General features: G+C 55.5%; 1 protein-coding gene across 1 annotated transcript in view; it reads right to left on the bottom strand.

Moving 5' to 3' along the window:
• The window catches only part of CACNA1F (calcium voltage-gated channel subunit alpha1 F), a 1,139,147-nt gene that overhangs the window by 217,419 nt on the left and 895,975 nt on the right, over nt 1-25,753 (bottom strand). The window contains exon 38 of the mRNA XM_069209307.1: nt 18,187-18,289. Coding sequence (XP_069065408.1) covers nt 18,187-18,289 — 103 coding nt within the window. The remainder of the gene's footprint in view (nt 1-18,186; nt 18,290-25,753) is intronic.

The raw sequence follows: 25,753 nt of genomic DNA, 5'->3' as shown, positions 1-25,753 counted from the left end.
GTAAGGCTCGTGGGTACAGAGGGCCTGAATCTCGCTAATCCTTCGTGTTGATGTGATTGCCACTAGAAAGGCCATTTTCCAAGTCAGGTGTTGGAGAGATGCCTTGTGTATGTGTTCAAATGGATGTTGCATGAGTCGTGAAAGGACCACATTAAGTTCCCATGGTGGGGAAGGGCGCCTAACTGGAGAAAAGACCTTCTTTAACCCCTCTAGGAAATCTTTGATAACTGGAATCCTAAAGAAAGAGGTTTGTGAAGGAGGTATCCTATAAACAGTCAGAGCTGCCAAATTAACTTTTATTGAAGAAAGTTGCAGGCCAGAACGAGCTAAATGTAACAAGTATGGAAGAATGACATCTTCCTGGCAAGATGTAGGGTCTATCCCCTTAGAAGAACACCAGATGCAGAACCTCTTCCACTTGAAGGAATATGCTGAACGGGTAGATGGACGTTTCGCCTCCTTTAGGATTTCCATACAATCCTGTGGAAGGTTTAGATGTCCGTACTGGACTAACTCAGGAGTCATGCTGCCAAATTCAAGGAGGAGAGATCGGGGTGTCTTATTTGCCCTGCGAATTTCGTCAGGAGGTCCGGTCTGCAGGGTAGCCTGAGATGTGGACGGAGTGATCGGTGAAGGAGATCCGGGAACCACCACTGTCTCTGCCACTCTGGTGCAATGAGGATCATTGTGGCTGACGTCATCGAGAGTTTGAGGAGGACTGCTGGGATCAGTGGAATTGGTGGAAAGGCATACAGAAATTTGTTGGACCAGTCTATCCACAGAGCATTCCCCAGCGATTCTGGGTTGTAAAACCTGGCGGCGAAGGAGCAGCATTTCCTGTTTCCTTCTGTGGCGAAGAGGTCGACAGAAGGTGTACCCCACAAACGGAAGATGTCTCGAGTAACATCTTCGTTGAGCACCCACTCGTGGTTCTCTTCTAGAACTCTGCTGAGGGCATCCGCTTGCACATTCTGAACACCTGGAAGGTCGGTTACCACTATGTTCAACTTCCTGGCTACGAGCCAGTGCCATGTTGTCTGGGACTCTTGAGACAAGACTCTGGATCTGGTGCCCCCTTGCTTATTCAGATAGTACATAGTGGTGGTATTGTCTGCCTGTATCAGCAAGTAGTCAGTGGTGATTGAGGGGAGAAAGGCCTTGAGAGCTAGGTGCCCCGCAAGTAGCTCAAGGAGATTGATGTGGCTTGGGAGACCATACACCTTGTATTTGCAGATGATCCATATGAGCTCCCCATCCGAGGAGAGAGGCATCTGTCACAATAGTCTGTGCTGGAGACTGTGGATGGAAAGGCATCCCCTTTAGGAGATTGGCTGGAGAACACCACCAAGTTAGAGATCTGATTGCGTGGGTGGACAGACGAATTCGGTCTTCCCAGTTCCCCGACAGTTGGTTCCATTGGTCCTCCAGGCATTCTTGAAGCGGTCGCATGTGGAGGCGAGCGCTGGGTGTCAGAAAGATGCTATGGAGCCGAGAAGTGAGGAGACTGTGCGCACTGTTGGGTGATGCTTTGATCGGAGAGTCCGACACTTCCAGAGAATGGATAAGCGGTGTTCCTCCGAAGGACACACTTTTGCCTGCAGTGTGCCTATGGTAGCTCCTAAGTAGTGTAACTTCTGGACAGGAACTGTTGTTGACTTGTGAAAGTTGACATGAAGGCCTATCCGATACAGGAGATCGCAGGTCATCTGGAAATGCAGTTTGGCTTCTGCACAGGTGGATGCTTTGATTAGCCAGTCGTCCAGGTATGGATATATGAAAATCCATTTTTTTTCTGAGATGTGCTACCACCACAGCCATGCATTTGGAAAAGGTTCTGGGTGCTGACCTGAGACCGAATGGTAGGACAGTGTATTGGAAGTGATCTTGACCTACAACAAACCTCAGGAACTTCCGATGCTTCTTCGCGATGGGGATGGGAAAATACGCATTGTGTAGATCCACTGAGTAAAGCCAGTCCCCTTGATGAATCTGAGGGTATATCTGGTGTAAGGATAGCATCCTGAACTTTTCCTTTCGGACCCATTTGTTGGCAATTTTGAGGTCTAGAATGGGTCTGAACTCTCTCTTGTCCTTCTTTGGGATGAGAAAGTATTTGGAGTAAATGCCCTTCCCCTGTTGGTTGAGGGGAACAGATTCCACTGCTTTCTTTTCTAGGAGGATGGAAACTTCCGCTTTTAAGAGGTCGAGGTGCGCAGTGGAGGATTTTGTCGGAGTAGATGGAGGTGGTGTGGTAAACTTGAGACAATATCCATTCTGTACAATGTTTAAGACCCAAGCGTCTGTTGTAATTCTTTGCCACTCTACCAGGCAATTGGTGACGCTTCACCCCACCGGAGGGGTTAACGAAGTTTGGGGAAGGAAATTCTCAGGGTTTTGAAGCTGCAGGTTGGGGGAACCCTGATTGGACCCATCAGTCGATCGTCCTCTCTGTGCTTTACGCTGAGGTTGATAAGATCGTTGGTACTGTTGGTGAGATCTTGTAGGGGCCCATTGAGGGGTTTGAACCCTCTGCGTGGTGTAGCGGCGTTGGAAAGGTCGGAAGGGCCTTCATTGTTCCTTAGGTTTGTCAAGACCCACTGCTTTTAATGTGTCCACCTCAGCCTTCATCCTTGCCATTTCATCATCTGCATTGGAGCCGAATAGAGTGGAGCCTGAAAATGGCAGATTTATAATGCGTTGCTGAGCATCCGGCTTCAGTGAAGTAAGTTGCAGCCATGAATGTCTCCTTAGTGTCACCCCATGGCAGTATGTGTGTGCTGAGAGTAAAGACGAATCCGCTGCTGCACTGATGATCTGATTCAACACCATAGCACCCTCCTTGGCTATCTCTAAGAAATCCTCCCTATGATCTCTCGGGAGACGTTCTGTAAACTGTAATATGGAATCCCATAAGGACCTATCGTGTCTGCCCAAAAGGGCTGTCGCGTTTGCAGTTTTCATGGAGGATGCGGCCGAAGTGCAGGCTTTACGGCCTGTTGAATCTAGTCGTTTACTCTCTTTATCCGGGGGAGAGGTGGGAGATGGAGAGGTAGCGTGAGCTTTGCGAGCAGCCAATATCACCACTGAATCAGGTGGAGGATCGGAATGCAAAAACACAGGATCTTGTTCAGGAGGACAATACTTTTTCTGCAGTCTAGAGGGTGCACGTCTTGTTGTAGCCGGCGTGAGGAAGACTTCCATAGCAGGCTCTAAAAGGCCAGATACCAGAGGTAGCAAAGGTCTGGTTGCTATACGTTGTGGGATAGTCTCAAATATGACTGACGTAGATGGTGTAGGGGCAACCATCGGAATGTTAAGTTTTGACACACCTCAGACCAGCACTTCATGAAAGGTGCTAATATCATCAACCGGCGAGGATCGAGGTGGGGGTGAATCTGATAAAGTAGGGGAGTAGTCACTGGTAGAAGACAAAGAATCTCTTTGACGACCCCTTGAGCTTGATCTACGTCTAGATCTGCGGTGAGATCTTGAGCGTGATGAGTGATGGCCATGTCGTGAACGGTGGTGCGATGTAGAGCGCGGTCTTGCTGAGACACTGATAAGCACTTGAGGCACTGGAAGTGGTGCAGGTGCCGGTAAAACCTGATCCGTAGGTCGCAGTGCCTGCGACTGAGGAGAAGCTGGTGGTAAATCTGGTGGAGGAGAGGCATGAGGAGATGCGCGAGTAGAAGGCGATGAGGGAAGCAGCACTACAGAAGTAGAATGCTCTGAGGAAGAATAAATTCTTCTCCGTTTGTGTCTCCTCGACGTTAATGCTCTCCTCGATGTTGATGGGCTCCTCGACGTCGATCTTCCTCTATGTCTCGTCGTCGACGTTGTGCGTGACCTCAACGTCGAAACATGATGTCTACTTTTTCTTCTCAACGTCGATCTGCTCCTCGACGTCGTGTGTCGTGGAGTCTTCGACGTCGTGTGGTGCCTTGACGTCGAACGGCGACGCTTGCACAACGTAGAGCCAGACTTTGACGGCAAGCATGTCGGCGCCGTACCTCCTCTCGACATCGATCTTCTCGACGTCGACCGGGATCGAAAGCATTTTCTACCTGAATAACGCCTCTCAGACCTTCCACGTCCACTGGAGGCTGAGGTATGAGCTCTGGTGGAAGACTGACCTTCCCCTCGCTCAGAAGTCCCACTAGTTTCCTGGCGTCCTCTCTCTGCTCTCCCTTGAAGGTGAATCTTCTCTCTGTCACGCAGGGTGCGCCTAGAAAATGTCTTGCAGATGTTACAGGAGGCAGGTATGTGTGAAGATGGCAGACAAATGATGCAGACCTGGTGAGGGTCTGTTTTGGCTTTTTTTCTGCCACACTTTGGACATTTAACGAATAAAGAAGGCATTTTTGTGTAAAAATTACCTCAATTCTTGTTAGAAAAATTCAAAATCCAAGAGAGAAAGTCAAAAGACGTTGTGTAAAGTTGTTTTTTCTCAAAGTTTTTCTCTATTTTTGAAGAAAATAACCTAAATAGGTCGAGCTCAATGCTCCAGGGTCCTGTCAGCAGGAGCCGGAAAAAAGAACTGAAGTAACTGCCTCTCTCTAGGCATGATGAGATACTGGAGGACTGGCTGCTCTTAAAGGCATAGGCCCTCATTCTGATTCTGGCGGGCGGCGGAGGCCGCCCGCCAGAATTCAGCCCTCCATAATACCGCTCCGCGGTCAAAAGACCGCGGAGGGTATTATGAGTTTTTCCCTTTTTCCAAAAGACCGCCCGCCAGCCCAGGGAAAAACTCCCTTCCCACGAGGATGCCGGCTCGTAATCGAGCCGGCGGAGTGGGAAGGTGCGACGGGTGCTGTTGCACCCATCGCGTATTTCACTGTCTGCAAGGCAGACAGTGAAATACATTTTGGGGCCCTCTTACGGGGGCCCCTGCAGTGCCCATGCCGTTGGCATGGGCACTGCAGGGGCCACCAGGGGCCCCGCGACTCCCCCTCCCGCCATCCGGTTCCCGGCGGGAGAACCGCCAGGAACTGGATGGCGGGAGGGGGAGTCGGAATCCCCAAGCCGGCGCAGCTTGGGGGCAGCGGGAAACCGGCGGGAGACCGCCGGTTTCCCTTCTCTGACCGCGGCTAAGCCGCCGCGGTCAGAATGCCCCGCGGGGCACCGCCGGCCTGTCGGCGGTGCCTCCCCGTCCAGCGGCCCTGGCGGTTACAAACCGCCAGGGTCGTAATGAGGGCCATAGTCTCCTTTTTCTTCATTACTAATGGCAGCCTATGGCCTACACTGCTCTGCACTCCTTCATAGGGGTTTTCTAATATAAAAAAGGTTTGTGAAGGAATTTTTCTGGAAAAATATTCATTTGTTCAGGCATTTAAATGCATTTATCCAAAAAACAAGCTGGATGAAGAAGTATGAACACTGTAGCCTTTCCTATAGGCTGCATAGGAACATTCCTAAGTGACTTGGCAGGCCTTTCTGTAGTAAGGCGAACATGAACACTTAAGAAGTTATATTGGAAAAAGTGCTCCGGGGTCCCCGCAGGCGGCGGGGAATATTCAACGCTTATGACTATCATGGAAATCCCCTAAGAGAGAACAGCTTTTTCCATAGAAACTAGGGGCCAGATGTAGCAAAATACGATTTTGCGACTTGCAAATTGCGAGTCTCAGCGACTCGCAATTTGCAAGTCGCAAAATCGGATGCAGAATGGTGTCTCAGACACCTTCTGCGACTCGCTATGGGGTTGCAAAGACCCACCTCATCAATATTCATGAGGTGGGTCGCATTTTGCGACCCCCATAGCGAGTCCCTGCACTCACAGGGATGGTGGCCTGCTGTAGTCAGCAGACCTCCATGTCTGTGACTGCTTTTTAATAAAGCAGTTTTTTTTTTCATTTTGCAGCCCGTTTTCCTTAAAGGAAAACGAGTTGCAAAATGAAGAAAATACCGAAACCATAGGACCACTGCCTGCTCTGAAAAAATATTTTTTTCGACATTCACAAAAGGGAAGGGGTCCCACTGGTGGAAACTGCGTGGAAACTGCGTGGTCCCACTGGTGGAAACTGCGAGTTGGTTTGCGACCGCATTCGCGGTCACAAAGCAACTCTGAATTGCGATGCGAGTCGCAAATAGGAAGGGAACCCCCTTCCTATTTGCGAGTCGCATTCCCAAATTGCGAGTCGGTACCGACTCGCAATTTGGGAATGAGCATCGCATGAGGCCGTTTGCATGGAGCAAACTGCGTTTTTCACAGTTTGCGCCATTCAAACGGCTTGCTACATCTGGCCCTAGGTCCCAACTATAGCTATCTTCTGGCGACCGCCACTAGGTGATATATATATATATATTCCTTTTCTAAAATAGAGTGTAGGAAGCTGGCTCTGTATATACTATACCAAAGATAGGTATAGTGTGCACAGAGTCCAGTGGATTCACAGAGGCCTAACAGAGGCTACAGTAGATAATACTAATGCTCTATTTGTGGTAGTGTGGTCGAGCAGTTAGGCTCATCAGAGGGTAGTGCTAAGCATTTGTTGTACACACAGGCAATAAATGGAGCCCACACTCAACGACTAACTCCAGGCCTATGTTTTTGTATCAAAAACAAACTTTGTTACTTTATTTCTTGAACCAAAAGGAATTTTGTTACAGGTATGAACAGTTTCAAAAATGTATCACTTTCAACTATCAAACGCACATTGTTTGTAACTCACAGTTGAAACAGTTTTCAGGTAATACTTTTCAATTTCAAAGGTAGACTGCAATTTTCATAGAAAACAATGCAGTCCTAGGGGAGGAAAAGTAACGACACAGTTTGCAGGTAGGTACTTGATTACGATCCCAGTATTCAGTGGTTAATTGGCCACAGGGACAGGTTTAGGAAGACACCAAGGGTGCACCACCGGCAACAGCACCAGCGTCTCAATGGCCTTTGGGTTAATTTCTGCGCACTAATTGCACAGTGCTGAATTATATTTGGGGCCCAGACTTCTGGGCATCCGTCACCAACATCTGCCTCCGGCAATCCTTACATAGACTGAACCTTATTTATGGCGGGGACATGTCTCTTGCTCACTGTTAAACTTCAGGGAATCAATGCAAAGTATTAGTGAATTTCAATGTTCTTGAACGTAAAGCCACACTGCTATGTTAACATTGTTTACCAGGGGTTTCAAGGCTGACAACAGGAAAGAATTCAAGTTTGTGAATCTATGAAAGATCCATGGCTGGACATCTCATTACACTCATCACTGGGAAGCTCTTCTTTCTTCTATTAATATGGATACCACCCTCAGATGTTACCACAGCAGATCACTATATCCACAGTTCCATAGGTAACTACCCTTCTGCAAATACTGCAAATCATCCTAAAAGCAGGTAATCAACACCTACTGCAGCTGAAGCTGCATTTAAACTCTTTGCATATGAACACCAGAAGAGAAACACCTGACTATCAGGAAGAGGGCAGGGTTTAGTTACCTATCAAATGTATAATTATTCCTGCTGTCATCACAAATTTATACTGCGATTTAGAGGCCCTTTAACAGTTTCGGGGAGGGTTGGAACTTCAGCCGTCTAACGGTCCCTACACTCACACTGGCAAGTACCTGCAAGCACTCCATGCATCTCAAGTCAAGCCAGCCACTTCAGAAGTAGTCAGCTATCCCCAACAGATTCAATCATGAACCTACAGCGTATGAGATAGAAGTGAGAAGAAATCAATAGCTTAGATATGCACTGAGGTCATTTACAACATCTGGTGACCTGGAAGAGGTATGAAGAGTCTGAAAGGTCACGAGAGCCTGAAGATTTTGTTTATGGCCCAGATTAGTGAAGAGGTTCCATAAACTTCGAGCCTTAAACAGGGGCGGATCCTGTATGAGGGCTTTGTGGGCGGAGTCCCACTAGTTTTGGAGGAAGAAGAAGGAGATTGGAAGACTGGTGTCAGGCACAAGTACTGCCTAGAGCAGGACAAACACATGCTGGACAACGTCAATATCGCCCACATCCGGCCTGAGCAGTGCACGTCTGTGGGGCAGAGGTGGGCAGTCAGGCGCTGCCTGAAGCAGCAGTGTATCCAGGCCTTCGGCCGAGACAGCGGCTCGCCCAGGTCTGTTGGGAGTACATCCTTCCAGGACCCCGTCTCCTGCTCTGCCTGGCTGAAGACTGATACTTTCTGTCAGTCCGTGAGAAGAGGAGACGAGATATTGATGGGACAGAGTATTTCACATGCCCATTCCTAAGGCTGCCTCCAGTTTGTATTCCAGCTCTCTCCCCTCGGCCGCCCTCCTCCTCCTCTCTCAGGCCGGACCATGGCATCTCCCCTCTGCAGCCCTACGCCTCCTCTCAGGCCAGCCCATGGCATCTCCCCTCTGCAGCCATCCGCCTCCTCTCAGGCCAGCCCACGCCATCTCCCCTCTGCAGCCCTCCGCCTCCTCTCAGGCCAGCCAGCCCTCCGCTTCCTATCTCAGGCCGGACCATGGCATCTCCCCTCTGCAGCCCTCCGCCTCCTCTCAGGCCAGCCCATGGCATCTCCCCTCTGCCGTCCTCCACCTCCTCTCTCAAGCCGGACCATGGCATCTCCCCTCTGCAGCCATCCGCCTCCTCTCAGGCCAGCCCATGCCATCTCCCCTCTGCAGCCCACTGCCTCCTCTCAGCGCAGCCAGCCCTCCGCTTCCTATCTCAGGCCGGACCATGGCATCTCCCCCTGCAGCCCTCCGCTTCCTATCTCAGGCCGGACCATGGCATCTCCCCCTGCAGCCCTCCGCCTCCTCTCAGGCCAGCCCATGGCATCTCCCCCTGCAGCCCTCCGCCTCCTCTCAGGCCGGCCCATGCCATCTTCCCTCTGCAGCCCTCTGCCTCCTCTCTCAGGCCAGCACATGCCATCTCCCCTCTGCCGTCCTCCACCTCCTCTCTCAAGCCGGACCATGGAATCTCCCCTCTGCAGCCCTCCACCTCCTCTGTCCCCTCTGCAGCCCTCCGCCTCCTCTGTCCCCTCTGCAGCCCTCCGCCTCCTCTGTCCCCTCTGCAGCCCTCCGCCTCCTCTCTCCCCTCTGCAGCCCTCCGCCTCCTGTCTCCCCTCTGCAGTCCTCCGCCTCCTCTCAGGCCAGCCAGCCCTCCGCTTCCTCTCTGAGGCCGGTCCATGGCATCTCCCCTCTGCAGCCCTCCGCCTCCTCTGTCCCCTCTGCAGCCCTCCGCCTCCTCTGTCCCCTCTGCAGCCCTCCGCCTCCTGTCTCCCCTCTGCAGCCCTCCGCCTCCTCTGTCCCCTCTGCAGCCCTCCGCCTCCTCTGTCCCGTCTGCAGCCCTCCGCCTCCTCTGTCCCCTCTGCAGCCCTCCGCCTCCTCTGTCCCCTCTGCAGCCCTCCGCCTCCTCTCTCCCCTCTGCAGCCCTCCGCCTCCTGTCTCCCCTCTGCAGTCCTCCGCCTCCTCTCAGGCCAGCCAGCCCTCCGCTTCCTCTCTGAGGCCGGTCCATGGCATCTCCCCTCTGCAGCCCTCCGCCTCCTCTGTCCCCTCTGCAGCCCTCCGCCTCCTCTGTCCCCTCTGCAGCCCTCCGCCTCCTCTGTCCCCTCTGCAGCCCTCCGCCTCCTCTGTCCCCTCTGCAGCCCTCCGCCTCCTCTGTCCCCTCTGCAGCCCTCCGCCTCCTCTGTCCCCTCTGCAGCCCTCCGCCTCCTCTGTCCCCTCTGCAGCCTTCCGCCTCCTCTGTCCCCTCTGCAGCCCTCCGCCTCCTCTCTCCCCTCTGCAGCCCTCCGCCTCCTGTCTCCCCTCTGCAGTCCTCCGCCTCCTCTCAGGCCAGCCAGCCCTCCGCTTCCTCTCTGAGGCCGGTCCATGGCATCTCCCCTCTGCAGCCCTCCGCCTCCTCTGTCCCCTCTGCAGCCCTCCGCCTCCTCTGTCCCCTCTGCAGCCCTCCGCCTCCTCTGTCCCCTCTGCAGCCCTCCGCCTCCTCTGTCCCCTCTGCAGCCCTCCGCCTCCTCTGTCCCCTCTGCAGCCCTCCGCCTCCTCTGTCCCCTCTGCAGCCCTCCGCCTCCTCTGTCCCCTCTGCAGCCTTCCGCCTCCTCTGTCCCCTCTGCAGCCCTCCGCCTCCTCTCTCCCCTCTGCAGCCCTCCGCCTCCTGTCTCCCCTCTGCAGTCCTCCGCCTCCTCTCAGGCCAGCCAGCCCTCCGCTTCCTCTCTGAGGCCGGTCCATGGCATCTCCCCTCTGCAGCCCTCCGCCTCCTCTGTCCCCTCTGCAGCCCTCCGCCTCCTCTGTCCCCTCTGCAGCCCTCCGCCTCCTCTGTCCCCTCTGCAGCCCTCCGCCTCCTCTGTCCCCTCTGCAGCCCTCCGCCTCCTCTGTCCCCTCTGCAGCCCTCCGCCTCCTCTGTCCCCTCTGCATCCCTCCGCCTCCTCTGTCCCCTCTGCAGCCCTCCGCCTCCTCTGTCCCCTCTGCAGCCCTCCGCCTCCTCTGTCCCCTCTGCAGCCCTCCGCCTCCTCTGTCCCCTCTGCAGCCCTCCGCCTCCTCTGTCCCCTCTGCAGCCCTCCGCCTCCTCTCTCCCCTCTGCAGCCCTCCGCCTCCTGTCTCCCCTCTGCAGCCCTCCGCCTCCTCTCAGGCAGGCCCATGCCACCTCCCCTCTGCAGCCCTCCGCCTCCTCTCGGGCCAGCCCATGGCATCTCCCCTCTGCCGTCCTCCACCTCCTCTCTCAAGCCGGACCATGGCATCTCCCCTCTGCAGCCATCCGCCTCCTCTCAGGCCAGCCCATGCCATCTCCCCTCTGCAGCCCACCACCTCCTCTCAGGCCAGCCAGCCCTCCGCTTCCTATCTCAGGCCGGACCATGGCATCTCCCCTCTGCAACCCTCCGCCTCCTCTCAGGCCGGCCCATGCCATCTCCCCTCTGCAGCCCTCCGCCTCCTCTCTCAGGCCAGCCCATGCCATCTCCCCTCTGCCGTCCTCCACCTCCTCTCTCAAGCCGGACCATGGCATCTCCCCTCTGCAGCCCTACGCCTCCTCTCAGGCCAGCCCATGGCATCTCCCCTCTGCAGCCATCCGCCTCCTCTCAGGCCAGCCCATGCCATCTCCCCTCTGCAGCCCACCGCCTCCTCTCAGGCCAGCCCATGCCATCTCCCCTCTGCAGCCCACCGCCTCCTCTCAGGCCAGCCAGCCCTCTGCTTCCTATCTCAGGCCGGACCATGGCATCTCCCCTCTGCAGCCCTCCGCCTCCTCTCAGGCCGGCCCATGCCATCTCCCCTCTGCAGCCCTCCGCCTCCTCTCTCAGGCCAGCCCATGCCATCTCCCCTCTGCAGCCCTCCGCCTCCTCTCTCAGACCAGCCCATGCCATCTCCCCTCTGCAGCCCTCCGCCTCCTCTCTCAGACCGGCCCAAGGCATCTCACCTCTGCCGCGCTCCACCTCCTCTCTCAGGCCGGCCCATGGCATCTCCCCTCTGCAGCCCTCTGCCTCCTCTCAGGCCAGCCACCCCTCCGCTTCCTATCTCAGGCCGGACCATGGCATCTCCCCTCTGCAGCCCTCCGCCTCCTCTTAGGCCGGCCCATGGCATCTCCTCTCTGCAGCCCTCCGCCTCCTCTCAGGCCATGCCATCTCCCCTCTGCAGCCCTCCGCCTACTCTCTCAGGCCGATCCATGGCATTTCCCCTATGCCGCGCTCCACCTCCTCTCTCAGGCCGGCACATGGCATCTCCCTCTGCTGTCCTCCACCTCCTCTCTCAGGCCGGCCCATGCCATCTCCCCTCTGCAGCCCTCCGCCTCCTCTCTCAGGCCAGCCCATGCCATCTCCCCTCTGCCGTCCTCCACCTCCTCTCTCAAGCCGGACCATGGCATCTCCCCTCTGCAGCCCTACGCCTCCTCTCAGGCCAGCCCATGCCATCTCCCCTCTGCAGCCATCCGCCTCCTCTCAGGCCAGCCCATGCCATCTCCCCTCTGCAGCCCACCGCCTCCTCTCAGGCCAGCCCATGCCATCTCCCCTCTGCAGCCCACCGCCTCCTCTCAGGCCAGCCCATGCCATCTCCCCTCTGCAGCCCACCGCCTCCTCTCAGGCCAGCCAGCCCTCTGCTTCCTATCTCAGGCCGGACCATGGCATCTCCCCTCTGCAGCCCTCCGCCTCCTCTCAGGCCAGCCCATGGCATTTCCCCTCTGCAGCCCTCCGCCTCCTCTCAGGCCGGCCCATGCCATCTCCCCTCTGCAGCCCTCCGCCTCCTCTCTCAGGCCAGCCCATGCCATCTCCCCTCTGCAGCCCTCCGCCTCCTCTCTCAGACCAGCCCATGCCATCTCCCCTCTGCAGCCCTCCGCCTCCTCTCTCAGACTGGCCCAAGGCATCTCACCTCTGCCGCGCTCCACCTCCTCTCTCAGGCCGGACCATGGCATCTCCCCTCTGCAGCCCTCCGCCTCCTCTTAGGCCGGCCCATGGCATCTCCTCTCTGCAGCCCTCCGCCTCCTCTCAGGCCATGCCATCTCCCCTCTGCAGCCCTCCGCCTACTCTCTCAGGCCGATCCATGGCATTTCCCGTATGCCGCGCTCCACCTCCTCTCTCAGGCCGGCACATGGCATCTCCCTCTGCTGTCCTCCACCTCCTCTCTCAGGCCGGCCCATGCCATCTCCCCTCTGCAGCCCTCCGCCTCCTCTCTCAGGCCAGCCCATGCCATCTCCCCTCTGCCGTCCTCCACCTCCTCTCTCAAGCCGGACCATGGCATCTCCCCTCTGCAGCCCTACGCCTCCTCTCAGGCCAGCCCATGCCATCTCCCCTCTGCAGCCCACCGCCTCCTCTCAGGCCAGCCAGCCCTCTGCTTCCTATCTCAGGCCGGACCATGGCATCTCCCCTCTGCAGCCCTCCGCCTCCTCTCAGGCCAGGCCATGGCATTTCCCCTCTGCAGCCCTCCGCCTCCTCTCAGGCCGGCCCATGTCATCTCCCCTCTGCAGCCCTCCGCCTCCTCTCTCAGGCCAGCCCATGCCATCTCCCCTCTGCAGCCCTCCGCCTCCTCTCTCAGACCAGCCCATGGCATCTCCCCTCTGCAGCCCTCCGCCTCCTCTCTCAGGCCGGCCCATGGCATCTCCCCTCTGCAGCCCTCCGCCTCCTCTCTCAGGCCGGCCCATGGCATCTCCCCTCTGCAGCCCTCCGCCTCCTCTGTCCCCTCTGCAGCCCTCCGCCTCCTCTGTCCCCTCTGCAGCCCTCCGCCTCCTCTCTCCCCTCTGCAGTCCTCCGCCTCCTCTCTCAGGCCAGCCCATGGCATCTCCCCTCTGCAGCCCTCCACCTCCTCTGTCCCCTCTGCAGCCCTCCGCCTCCTCTGTCCCCTCTGCAGCCCTCCGCCTCCTCTGTCCCCTCTGCAGCCCTCCGCCACCTGTCTCCCCTCTGCAGCCCTCCGCCTCCTCTGTCCCCTCTGCAGCCCTCCGCCTCCTCTGTCCCCTCTGCAGCCCTCCGCCTCCTCTGTCCCCTCTGCAGCCCTCCGCCTCCTCTGTCCCCTCTGCAGCCCTCCGCCTCCTCTCTCCCCTCTGCAGCCCTCCGCCTCCTGTCTCCCCTCTGCAGTCCTCCGCCTCCTCTCAGGCCAGCCAGCCCTCCGCTTCCTCTCTGAGGCCGGTCCATGGCATCTCCCCTCTGCAGCCCTCTGCCTCCTCTGTCCCCTCTGCAGCCCTCCGCCTCCTCTGTCCCCTCTGCAGCCCTCCGCCTCCTGTCTCCCCTCTGCAGCCCTCCGCCTCCTCTGTCCCCTCTGCAGCCCTCCGCCTCCTCTGTCCCCTCTGCAGCCCTCCGCCTCCTCTGTCCCCTCTGCAGCCCTCCGCCTCCTCTGTCCCCTCTGCAGCCCTCCGCCTCCTCTCTCCCCTCTGCAGCCCTCCGCCTCCTGTCTCCCCTCTGCAGTCCTCCGCCTCCTCTCAGGCCAGCCAGCCCTCCGCTTCCTCTCTGAGGCCGGTCCATGGCATCTCCCCTCTGCAGCCCTCCGCCTCCTCTGTCCCCTCTGCAGCCCTCCGCCTCCTCTGTCCCCTCTGCAGCCCTCCGCCTCCTCTGTCCCCTCTGCAGCCCTCCGCCTCCTCTGTCCCCTCTGCAGTCCTCCGCCTCCTCTGTCCCCTCTGCAGCCCTCCGCCTCCTCTGTCCCCTCTGCAGCCCTCCGCCTCCTCTGTCCCCTCTGCAGCCCTCCGCCTCCTCTGTCCCCTCTGCAGCCCTCCGCCTCCTCTGTCCCCTCTGCAGCCCTCCGCCTCCTCTCTCCCCTCTGCAGCCCTCCGCCTCCTGTCTCCCCTCTGCAGTCCTCCGCCTCCTCTCAGGCCAGCCAGCCCTCCGCTTCCTCTCTGAGGCCGGTCCATGGCATCTCCCCTCTGCAGCCCTCCGCCTCCTCTGTCCCCTCTGCAGCCCTCCGCCTCCTCTGTCCCCTCTGCAGCCCTCCGCCTCCTCTCTCCCCTCTGCAGCCCTCCGCCTCCTCTGTCCCCTCTGCAGCCCTCCGCCTCCTCTGTCCCCTCTGCAGCCCTCCGCCTCCTCTGTCCCCTCTGCAGCCCTCCGCCTCCTCTGTCCCCTCTGCAGCCCTCTGCCTCCTCTCTCCCCTCTGCAGCCCTCCGCCTCCTGTCTCCCCTCTGCAGTCCTCCGCCTCCTCTCAGGCCAGCCAGCCCTCCGCTTCCTCTCTGAGGCCGGTCCATGGCATCTCCCCTCTGCAGCCCTCCGCCTCCTCTGTCCCCTCTGCAGCCCTCCGCCTCCTCTGTCCCCTCTGCAGCCCTCCGCCTCCTCTGTCCCCTCTGCAGCCCTCCGCCTCCTCTGTTCCCTCTGCAGCCCTCCGCCTCCTATGTCCCCTCTGCAGCCCTCCGCCTCCTCTGTCCCCTCTGCAGCCCTCCGCCTCCTCTGTCCCCTCTGCAGCCCTCCGCCTCCTCTGTCCCCTCTGCAGCCCTCCGCCTCCTCTGTCCCCTCTGCAGCCCTCCGCCTCCTCTGTCCCCTCTGCAGCCCTCCGCCTCCTCTCTCCCCTCTGCAGCCCTCCGCCTCCTGTCTCCCCTCTGCAGTCCTCCGCCTCCTCTCAGGCCAGCCAGCCCTCCGCTTCCTCTCTGAGGCCGGTCCATGGCATCTCCCCTCTGCAGCCCTCCGCCTCCTCTGTCCCCTCTGCAGCCCTCCGCCTCCTCTGTCCCCTCTGCAGCCCTCCGCCTCCTCTGTCCCCTCTGCAGCCCTCCGCCTCCTCTGTCCCCTCTGCAGCCCTCCGCCTCCTCTCTCCCCTCTGCAGCCCTCCGCCTCCTCTCTCCCCTCTGCAGCCCTCCGCCTCCTGTCTCCCCTCTGCAGCCCTCCGCCTCCTCTGTCCCCTCTGCAGCCCTCCGCCTCCTCTCTCCCCTCTGCAGCCCTCCGCCTCCTCTGTCCCCTCTGCAGCCCTCCGCCTCCTCTCTCCCCTCTGCAGCCCTCCGCCTCCTCTGTCCCCTCTGCAGCCCTCCGCCTCCTGTCTCCCCTCTGCAGCCCTCCGCCTCCTCTGTCCCCTCTGCAGCCCTCCGCCTCCTCTGTCCCCTCTGCAGCCCTCCGCCTCCTCTGTCCCCTCTGCAGCCCTCCGCCTCCTCTGTCCCCTCTGCAGCCCTCCGCCTCCTCTCTCCCCTCTGCAGCCCTCCGCATCCTCTGTCCCCTCTGCAGCCCTCCGCCTCCTCTGTCCCCTCTGCAGCCCTCCGCCTCCTGTCTCCCCTCTGCAGCCCTCCGCCTCCTCTGTCCCCTCTGCAGCCCTCCGCCTCCTCTGTCCCCTCTGCAGCCCTCCGCCTCCTCTCTCCCCTCTGCAGCCCTCCGCCTCCTCTGTCCCCTCTGCAGCCCCCCGCCTCCTCTCTCCCCTCTGCAGCCCTCCGCCTCCTCTGTCCCCTCTGCAGCCCTCCGCCTCCTGTCTCCCCTCTGCAGCCCTCCGCCTCCTCTGTCCCCTCTGCAGCCCTCCGCCTCCTCTGTCCCCTCTGCAGCCCTCCGCCTCCTCTGTCCCCTCTGCAGCCCTCCGCCTCCTCTGTCCCCTCTGCAGCCCTCCGCCTCCTCTGTCCCCTCTGCAGCCCTCCGCCTCCTCTGTCCCCTCTGCAGCCCTCCGCCTCCTCTGTCCCCTCTGCAGCCCTCCGCCTCCTGTCTCCCCTCTGCAGCCCTCCGCCTCCTCTGTCCCCTCTGCAGCCCTCCGCCTCCTCTGTCCCCTCTGCAGCCCTCCGCCTCCTCTGTCCCCTCTGCAGCCCTCCGCCTCCTCTGTCCCCTCTGCAGCCCTCCGCCTCCTCTGTCCCCTCTGCAGCCCTCCGCCTCCTCTGTCCCCTCTGCAGCCCTCCGCCTCCTCTCTCAGGATGGCCTGTGGCATTTCCATGCGGACCCTTACCAGCTCTGATCTCACGAGCCCCCGTTGAAGCCCTTGTTTGCACCGGTAGCAAGGGGAGGCCTAGAGCTGTGCGGCCCCTTGGTCAGTGCGAGGCCCACAGATGGAAGCTGATGAGACAATTTTGAGGCATAAACTGTGATTCAAACATGACGGTCTGCACATGGGGAGAAGGAAGTAGTCTGTGTGGCTACATGTGTGGAGTGAACTGTATAACTGCATGCGTGTCAGAGTGTAATGCAAGCCGTGACTTATCTGAAGGGAGCTTGCTGGGAGAGGAGAGTGCAAAACATGTTTCTTTTGATATTTTCAATAATGTAAGGTAAAGGAAAAACAAAAAATGTTTTTGTGAGAAAACGGACATGTAAAAGGTACATTTTCACACCAATTTTAAAGAAAAAAAGTTGGACGCCAAGCTCGGCTAGTTGTGTACACCTCTCCACTACACTTTCAGAGCTCACCAGCCACCTCTGCCCTGAAAACCGGCAACCAACGTTCCCTCCTCTGGCACTCTTCAGGGGTGTCCTGTCAGACTTCAGTCTATTATCAGACAAAAGGTGTGCAGGGGGTGGAAGCTCTGGAAGACGGGTGGATGGGAACCGAAGACCTTTGCATCACTAGACCGCTAGCTCATCCCCGGGAAGTTCACTCACTCACCTCCTGGATCTGGGTCACCTCAGAGTTTGTGGGGCCTTTCATAGCACAAGCCTTTGCCCAGCAGCTCGTCCTTCCTCCGGTACCAGTTCACACTCATCACTGGTCCCTCATGTTTGATGTTGTCTGCTCTCTCTCAGTTCTGCTCAGTTAGACCTCCCTTGCATCTTGTTACTATTTGTGTGACCTTCCTTTCATGTTTGCCTCCTAGCTTCTTACCGGCGAGTTTGCAGGGGCGCTCAGCTGCAATTCAAGTCTTCAGAAGACTGCCAGAACTGGTAAGCATTACAAACGCTGCTGTACTGTGAATGTTGAAACCTGGCAAGTGCTTTTGACGTACCTGTGGCCTTCTCTCTTTTATGCAGCCTGTTCAGTAAACCTCCCCCTGCAGTATCAGATAGAGTTGTGCCATGCCTTACCTAAAACAATTCCCTTCCCCAATAGTGAAATCCAGTCCAGTGCTTCGCTCGCTGACACACTTCCCTGCTCTGTGTTCCCCAGTTCCCTGTCTTCGTGGTAATTCCACAAGGACCACCTGAGTAGGTATTCAGGGAGAGCTGGGGCTTTCAGCGGTACACACATTCAGAATCTGAGGCACCAGTGGATCACACTGTGCGTCCTATCATCCCAAGCGAAATGCTCCAGTGTCTAAAGGCGCAGGATGACGCCAATCCTTGGCTTGGAACAATGGGCACACAACCACCTTCCCACAGGTACCTCCACGGGCTTCCGACCACTGCTCAAAGCCAATGGACGATAGCCCAGTCTGCCTACTCATCTATGAAAAAAGCACCTGCTCTCCTGTAGGGTGCTCTGATCAAGCCTAGCCACCGTCCTCATCACTCCCTGCGAAGTGCAAAGACATCCAAATTTCGGACTGAAACATTGCTACAGAAGGTCTTTTCCTTTGGAATCAGCTTGCAGCCTCTTAGTAAAACACTGAAGAGCACCATACCTTCAGAAGATGCCAAAGACCATCTTCTTCCAATACAGTTTATCCCTCTGAGCCCTCCCCCAAAGGCTTATGCACGTTTGTCCACTACAGTTATGTCAGAAATTTACACACTTTTAGAGCGGCTTTGGTGGACATATATGACCCGTGATTTGGCAGTACCTGCAATTTTCTGTGGGGTCAGACTTTTCATGCTCCAAGGCTCCAGCCCCCTTTGAGGATGACTGTGGGGCACAAAATGTTTAGCTCTCCTGTTCCCCCTACCTTTGGGCCAGTTCCTTAAGGTGCCTTCAAGTAAGAGACCTCAACACTTGCTCTCCATAAGCCCCAATCTTTTGGCCTTCTTCCTGGGGGATGGACATGTCTTACCTTCAGTCTTAATCCGGAGTGAGGTCCGCACCAACGCAAACAATGTGGCATTGTAGGTGACAGTGCCATCTGAGTTCAATGGCATGTTCATGGCCACCAGGCGCTAAAGAGAAGACATGAGAGTCAGGTTTAGCACAAAATGGAGGGCATCAGACAGTGAGAACACCCAACTCCACAGAAGAGGGGGCATCAAACAAGAAAGACATGGAAAGCAACTCACAATCCTGAAGAAAGGGTACCCTACACAGAGAAAGCAAGATTGCTCCATACCCCATGACAGAGGGCATCAAATACAGAGACAGGGAGAAGGCGCCATGCCTCATTTCGCAGGGCATCAAACACAGAACCAAGGATCACCCACTATGCTCCATGAGACAGTGCATCAAACCAAGAAACAAGGAAATTGCTCCATGCCAAAGGAGAGATGGTATCAGACACAAGGAGAGTTCAACATGCTTCATGAAACAGGGCATTAAACACAGAAAGGATAAGTTACTTACCTGTAATCCTAGCTCTCTTCCAGGGGAATCCTCTTTAAAGTCATAAGCACTGAATATTCTGCCTACCTGTGGGGACCTCAGAGCATATATCAAATGCTTAAATATATAGTATACATATATATATACGTAAAGCATTTATATCCGTACCCATCTATGCAGCCTATAATAAAGACTTAAAATGCCACTTTCATTGGACTTTTCTTTATTAAACCTCTTACAGACGCAAACATTTCTGCAAAACAGAAGAGAGAGAGCATAAGCTGTAAAAGCACAGCTTTTATTAAAGCACAGCTTTTATTAAAGCGTAAAATTGAAAAGAAATCCAAAGGCAGTATTAGCCAATAGGCTGCATTTAAAAGCATAAAAAGGAAATACTGTCACCGTGCCTTTAAGACCTCCAGGACCACCAGTATCCCATCATGCCCCAGAGATGACTGTTGGGTGACAGTTAGGTGAGTACTGTTTTTTACGGTGACCGGACGAATAACTAAAAAAATAAGTATAGTGCTGTATGTCAGATTCGTCCGGGGAGGAGGGTGGGTTGCTTATGACTTTGATGAGGATTCCCCTGGAAGAGACCTAGGATTACAGGTAAGTAACGTATCCTTCTCTTCCAGGGTATCCTCATCTATAGTCCTAAGCACTGAATAGAGTAGGAAGCCCATCCCACACCCCTGCGGGCAAATCAAGAGCACACATCAATATATGATTAACAAAACAAATTTCTTAAGGAAGCCTGCTCTACTGGGGTGTCTGTCTGAGTATCTGAGCCTAGACAGAAATGTTTGCACCTATCTCCGAGTAGCAGGTCGGCAGATCTCGGAGATGGGGACATTCTTTAGTAGGGCTGCTGTTGCTGCCTTGCCTCTTGTGGAAATGAGTTTTGGGCCTGGCTTGCACCTGCATGTTGGCCAGCTGGTAAGTAAACATAATACACAAAATTATCCATCTGGAGATGGTTTGTTTAGAGGAGGCGACGGCCGTTCTCATAGGGCCGTAGTTTACAAACAGGTGATCTGACTGATAGCTTTCATTTTCTCCAGATTAAATTTTAGTACTCTTTTAAGATCTAGAGAGTCTAACACTCTTTCTGCTGGAGTGGTTGGGTTAGGAAAGAATGTAGGAAGTGAGATTGACTGGTTAATGTGAAAGTCAGATACAACTTTGGGAAGGAAAGAGGGGTGAGTTCTCATCACTACTCTGTTGGCATGGAACACTGTGTAAGGCTCTTTTGGCAGAGAGAGACTGAATTTTGCTAAATCTGCGAGACGAGATAATAGCAACAAGAAAAGCAGTCTTCCATGTAAGGTGCTGTAGGGAAGCCGTATGTATAGGTTCAAAAGGTGGATCCATGAGTTTTGATAGACCCACATTCAGTTCCCAAAAAGGAGATGGGGCACAGACAGGAGGGTACACCTTCTTTGAATTTTTTTAGAAAGTCTTTAACAACAGGAGCCTGGAAGAATGATCTCTGAGAAGGTGATTTTCTGAAAACAGTAATTGCTGCAAGATACACCTTTATAGAAGAAAACTATAAACCTGATTTTGCTAGATGGAGGAGGTAGGGTAAAATGACATCCACTTGACCCAGAATTTGATGATAATCATTCTGAATGCACCACATGTAAAACCTTTTCCACATCTAAGAATAAGATCACCTAGTTGCAGGTCTTTTTGACTCCTTGAGAATGTTCATGCATTCCTGAGAGAGAACTAAATGTCCATATTGCAGGAATTCAAAAGCCATGCTATCAAGGTCAGCGAGGGAGGTCTGGGGTAGAAAACCTTCCCTCTGAGCTTGTAAAGAAGATCCAGTCTGTATGGCAGTGTCTTGTATGTTGTTCCGACAAAGGTAGGATATCCGGGTACCACCACTGGCCGGGCCATTCTGGGGCTATAGGGATCATTCTGGTTCTAGCTCTGTACAGCTTGTTTATGACTGCTGGTTTTAAAGGAATTGGGGGAAAGCGTAAAGAAATGTCCTGGACCAGTCTATCAAAAAAGCATTCCCCTTTGTTCCTGATTGGTAAATCCTGGATGCGAAGTTTGGGCATTTTTTTGTTGCTTTCATCTGCAAAGAGGTCGATTTTAGGATGACCCCATTACAGAAAAATGTTTTGAACAATTTTGTCGTTTAGGATCCAGTTGTGATCTTCTGCAAAGTTGCGACTTAGGGAATCTGCCCAGGTGTTTGATTCTCCTGGTAGATGAATGGCGGAGATTGCTGGACCTTTGGCTAGCAGCCACTTCCAGATGACTGTGTTTCCAGACATGGGTCATCGGAGTGAATTCCTCCCTGTTTGCTCAAATAATGCATTGTGATTGCCGTGTCTGTTTGTATGAGGAAATAATCTGTCTATAGATGGGAAAAACACTTCAGGACTAGATGGACTGCTCAGAGCTCCAGCATGTTTATGTGATATAGCTTCTTGTCCGACGACAAACCTTGAACCTTTAGGGGACCCTTGTGAGCTCTTCAGCCCTGGAGAGAAGCATCTGTGACCATAGTCTCTGCAGGTTGATTCTGATGAAAAGGTACTCCTGGCAAGAGATGCTGACTTTGCATCCACCTTTTTAGTGTTTCTCTGGCTTCTTGTGACAGGACCCGTCTGTGCTCCCAGAAATTGGAATACTGAGACCACTGATCTTGCAGAGTTTGTTGTAGTGGTCTCATGCATAGCCTGGCACTGGAGACAATGAAGATGCAGGAAGCCATCAATCCCAGTAAGGAGGCGACTTGTCTGGCTGATGGACGAAGATTCTAGTTGCAACACTTCGTATTGATTGATGACAACCTCTCCTCCGAAGGATACACTTTTGCGTGGTTTGTATCCAGAATTACCCCTACGTAGTGCAACGTCTGAGTCAGCACATTTGTGAACTTTTTGAAACTGACCTGCAATCCCAGGTCTCTCAGGATCTCAAGACAGATCTGATAGTGTTGGAGCGTAAGTGCTGGTGAGGAGCTCTTGATTAACCAGTCGTCCAGATATGATTAAACGAATATCTTCTCTCTCCGCAGGTATGCCGCTACTACTGCCATGCACTTTGAGAATTCTGCGAGGTGCTGATTTGAGCCCGAAGGGTAGCACTTTGTACTGGTAGTGCCTGGATGCTACTCTGAAGTTGAGAAACTTCCAATGCTTCCTGGTTATTGGAATGTGGAAGAATGCATCCTGAAGATTGATGGAGCACATCCAGGTCCCTGATGGAGCTTTGAGTAGATTTGGTGTAAGGCAACCTTTGTGAATTTCTCCCTGTGGATGTACCTGTTTAAAAACCTTAAGTCTAAGATTGGTCTGTAACTTGAGTCAGACCTCTTTTCTGGACTAGAATGTAGCAACAGTATATCCCTCTTCCCTGTTGAGAGAGTGGAACCTCCTCTAAGGCTTCCTTCTGGAGCAGCGTGTATGCTTCATTTTGAAACAGCGTCTACAGATGTGAAGATATTACTTTTGGAGGGGCAGCAGGAGGAGGGGACTTGAACCTGAGGGCGTAGCCATTTTGAACAATGTTCAAGACCCATTAGTTGGAAACTTGCTCCGCTCGTCTAGATGTTTCATAATACTTCCCCCCACTGGAGTGGAAGACGGAGAAAGGGAAGAAAAAGCTCATTGCTTTGTTTGTGGTTTAGTTGAGGAAACTGATGGACAAGGAGTGCCTTTTCGTTGTGCTTGTCTTCAAGGATGGCAGTGGGATCTGGCTTGGTGTTGTGAGTGTTGGAGCCAATGAGGCGTTTGAACCCTCTGTGATAATATGATGTGAATTTACGTCTGAAATCCTTAGGATTTTTGAGGTCCACCACTTTCGGAGTGTCTAATTCAGTCTTTGTTTTCACCATCTCATCATCAGCATGCGATCCAAAGAGAGATGTGCCTGTAAAGGAAGGATTTAGTATTTTTTTGTTGGGCCTTAGGCTTAAGACACGTGAGTCAGAGTCATAATGAGAGTACTGCGCAAATACCATGAGCGTATCCATGAGCTTCAAGGTCTGAAGCATCAGAGGCAGCACTGATGATTTGATTTACGACCAGACCGCCCTCCTTAGGAATTTCTTGAAAGCCTTGTCTGTCCTCTTGTGGACGTTTCTCAGTAAACCGAGACAGAGATGCCCAAAGAGCTCTGTCATACCTCCCTAATAAAGCAGAGGCACTGGCAACTTTCATCGAGGATGCAGAGGTGTTACACATCTTTTTTCCCACTGAATCAGAATACTTACTATCCTTGTCAGGCGGTACTGTCGACGAGGATGCCGTTGCATGAGTCTTTCTTGCTGCTGCCAATCTCAGCTCGTAGAAAAAGAGGATCCTGGTCAGGGGCCTTGTATTTCTTAAGAATACATGATGGAATGGCTCGTACTAATGTAGGCGTTAGGAAGGTTTGCATGGTAGGCTCCAAAAGATCTGGAACCTGAGGTAGGAGTGGTCTAGAAGCCATTCTATGGTGGAGGGTTTCAAAGATGACGTATGAGTAAGCAGGCAGAGAAGCAATATCAATGTTCAACTTAGTTGCTCCTGTAATAAGAACGTCATTAAGGGGGTCATTCTGACCCTGGCGGTCGGTGATAAAGCGGCGGCCAACCCGCCAACAGGCAGGCGGTCCAAAAAATGGAATTCTGACCCTGGCGGGAACCGCCAACACAGCCCGCCACTTTAACACTCCGACCGCCACGGCGGGACAGACAAACAGCGCGGCGGTCACCGCCAACAGGCAGGCGGCAGACAATGTACCGCCCACCCTATCACAACTCACCAATCCGCCACCTTTTCCGGGGCGGGAGCCCCGCCGATAAAAACACGGCGGAAACAGATTACGAACGGGAAAACGCTCACCTATACACACTCCACGAGGAAGGAGGACAGCATGGAACCCGAATTAAACATCCCACCAGCTATTGTCTACCTGCTCATCTACCAGGAGTACGAACGCCGGCGCAGACGACAACGGTGAGTACTGCACCTACGACACAGGCGAGGGGGGAGGAGGAAAGCTTACGCGCACACACATGCGCCATACACCCACCCCCCCACCACAAATACCAACACCCCAATGCCGAGCAACAAGTCAGAGTGACACCCCCCAAACCCACCGGAATAATGCAAAGACACAATTAAATAGATCTATAAAATATATGTAGAAATAGCTCCATTAAAGGTATGGGAAATATGCCATAAAAAAGATACAAAATTAAGGAATGAACAGAGGCAACAATATATACATAGGCAATAAGTCCTGCACATACCCTCAAAGTTCCATAGTCCGTGGGCCAATGTGCACAAACACATGGGCAAAGCCCACACAGGAGACCAGATCCCATTGGAGAGAACACTGCTGGGGCATCAGATAACAAAACTACAGGCACCTCAGGGGGAAGGGAAGGGGGGGCACCTCAGCCACATGAGTCCTTGACGCCAGATTCACGAGGGGCCTCCATGCCCACTGTTCCATCCTGGGGAGTGCAAAGCCACAGTCTCTTGAGTCTCTACAGTGGGTGGCTTGCCCACTGTTCCATCCTGGGGAGTGCAAAGCCACAGTCTCTCGAGTCTCTACAGTGGGTGGCTTGCCCACTGTTCCATCCTGGGGAGTGCAAAGCCACAGTCTCTCGAGTCTCTACAGTGGATGGCTTGCCACTGTTACATCCTGGGAAGTGCAAAGCCACAGTCCATCATATGGATTACCGACTACACTGTTAATGGAGGAGGCATGGTGCCCAGAGTGCTTCCTGAAGCCCTGCTCGACACAGAACCGGCACTGTCAATGGGCCAGCGGTGCTTGAGATGAAGACCCCAGCGGAGCGGGGCAGAGACGGCGGGCCCCAGCGGAGCGGTGCTTGAGATGAAGGGCCCAGCGGAGCGGAGCAGAGACGGCGGCCCCAGCGGAGTGGAGCAGAGACGGCGGCCCCAGCGGAGCGGTGCTTGAGATGAAGGCCCCAGCGGAGCGGGGCAGAGACGACGGGCCCCAGCGGAGCGGTGCTTGAGATGAAGGGCACAGCGGAGCGGTGCTTGAGATGAAGGGCCCAGCGGAGCGGTGCTTGAGATGAAGGGCCCAGCGGAGCGGTGCTTGAGATGAAGGCCCCAGTGGAGCGGTGCTTGAGATGAAGGGCCCAGCGGAGCGGTGCTTGAGATGAAGGGCCCAGCGGAGCGGTGCTTGAGATGAAGGGCCCAGCGGAGCGGTGCTTGAGATGAAGGGCCCAGCGGAGCGGTGCTTGAGAAGAAGGCCCCAGCGGAGCGGTGCTTGAGATGAAGGCCCCAGCGGTGCTTGAGATGAAGGCCCCAGCGGAGCGGTGCTTGAGATGAAGGGCCCAGCGGAGTGGTGCTTGAGATGAAGGGCCCAGCGGAGCGGTGCTTGAGATGAAGGGCCCAGCGGAGCGGTGCTTGAGATGAAGGCCCCAGCGGAGCGGTGCTTGAGATGAAGGGCCCAGCGGAGCGGTGCTTGAGATGAAGGCCCCAGCGGAGCGGTGCTTGAGATGAAGGCCCCAGCGGAGCGGTGCTTGAGATGAAGGCCCCAGCGGAGCGGTGCAGAGACGGCGGGACCCAGCGGAGCAGTGCAGAGACGGCGGCCCCATCGGAGCGGTGCTTGAGAGGAAGGCCCCAGCGGAGCGGTGCTTGAGATGAAGGGCCCAGCAGAGCGGTGCTTGAGATGAAGGGCCCAGCGGAGTGGTGCTTGAGATGAAGGGCCCAGCGGAGCGGTGCTTGAGATGAAGGGCCCAGCGGAGCGGTGCTTGAGATGAAGGCCCCAGCGGAGCGGTGCTTGAGATGAAGGGCACAGCGGAGCGGTGCTTGAGATGAAGGGCCCAGCGGAGCGGTGCTTGAGATGGCGGGACCCAGCGGAGCGGTGCAGAGACGGTGGCCCCAGCGGAGCGGTGCTTTAGATGAAGGGCCCAGTGGAGCGGTGCTTGAGATGAAGGCCCCAGCGGAGCGGGGCAGAGACGGCAGGCCCCAGTGGAGCGGTGCTTGAGATGAAGGGCCCAGCGGAGCGGTGCTTGAGATGAAGGCCCCAGCGGAGCGGTGCAGAGACGGCCTGACCCAGCGGAGCGGTGCAGAGACGGCGGCCCCAGCGGAGCGGTG

The sequence above is a fragment of the Pleurodeles waltl genome, chromosome 10, assembly GCF_031143425.1.
Source record: "Pleurodeles waltl isolate 20211129_DDA chromosome 10, aPleWal1.hap1.20221129, whole genome shotgun sequence".
Taxonomy (NCBI): Eukaryota; Metazoa; Chordata; class Amphibia; order Caudata; family Salamandridae; genus Pleurodeles; species Pleurodeles waltl.
This window is presented reverse-complemented; position numbering and strand designations above follow the sequence as displayed.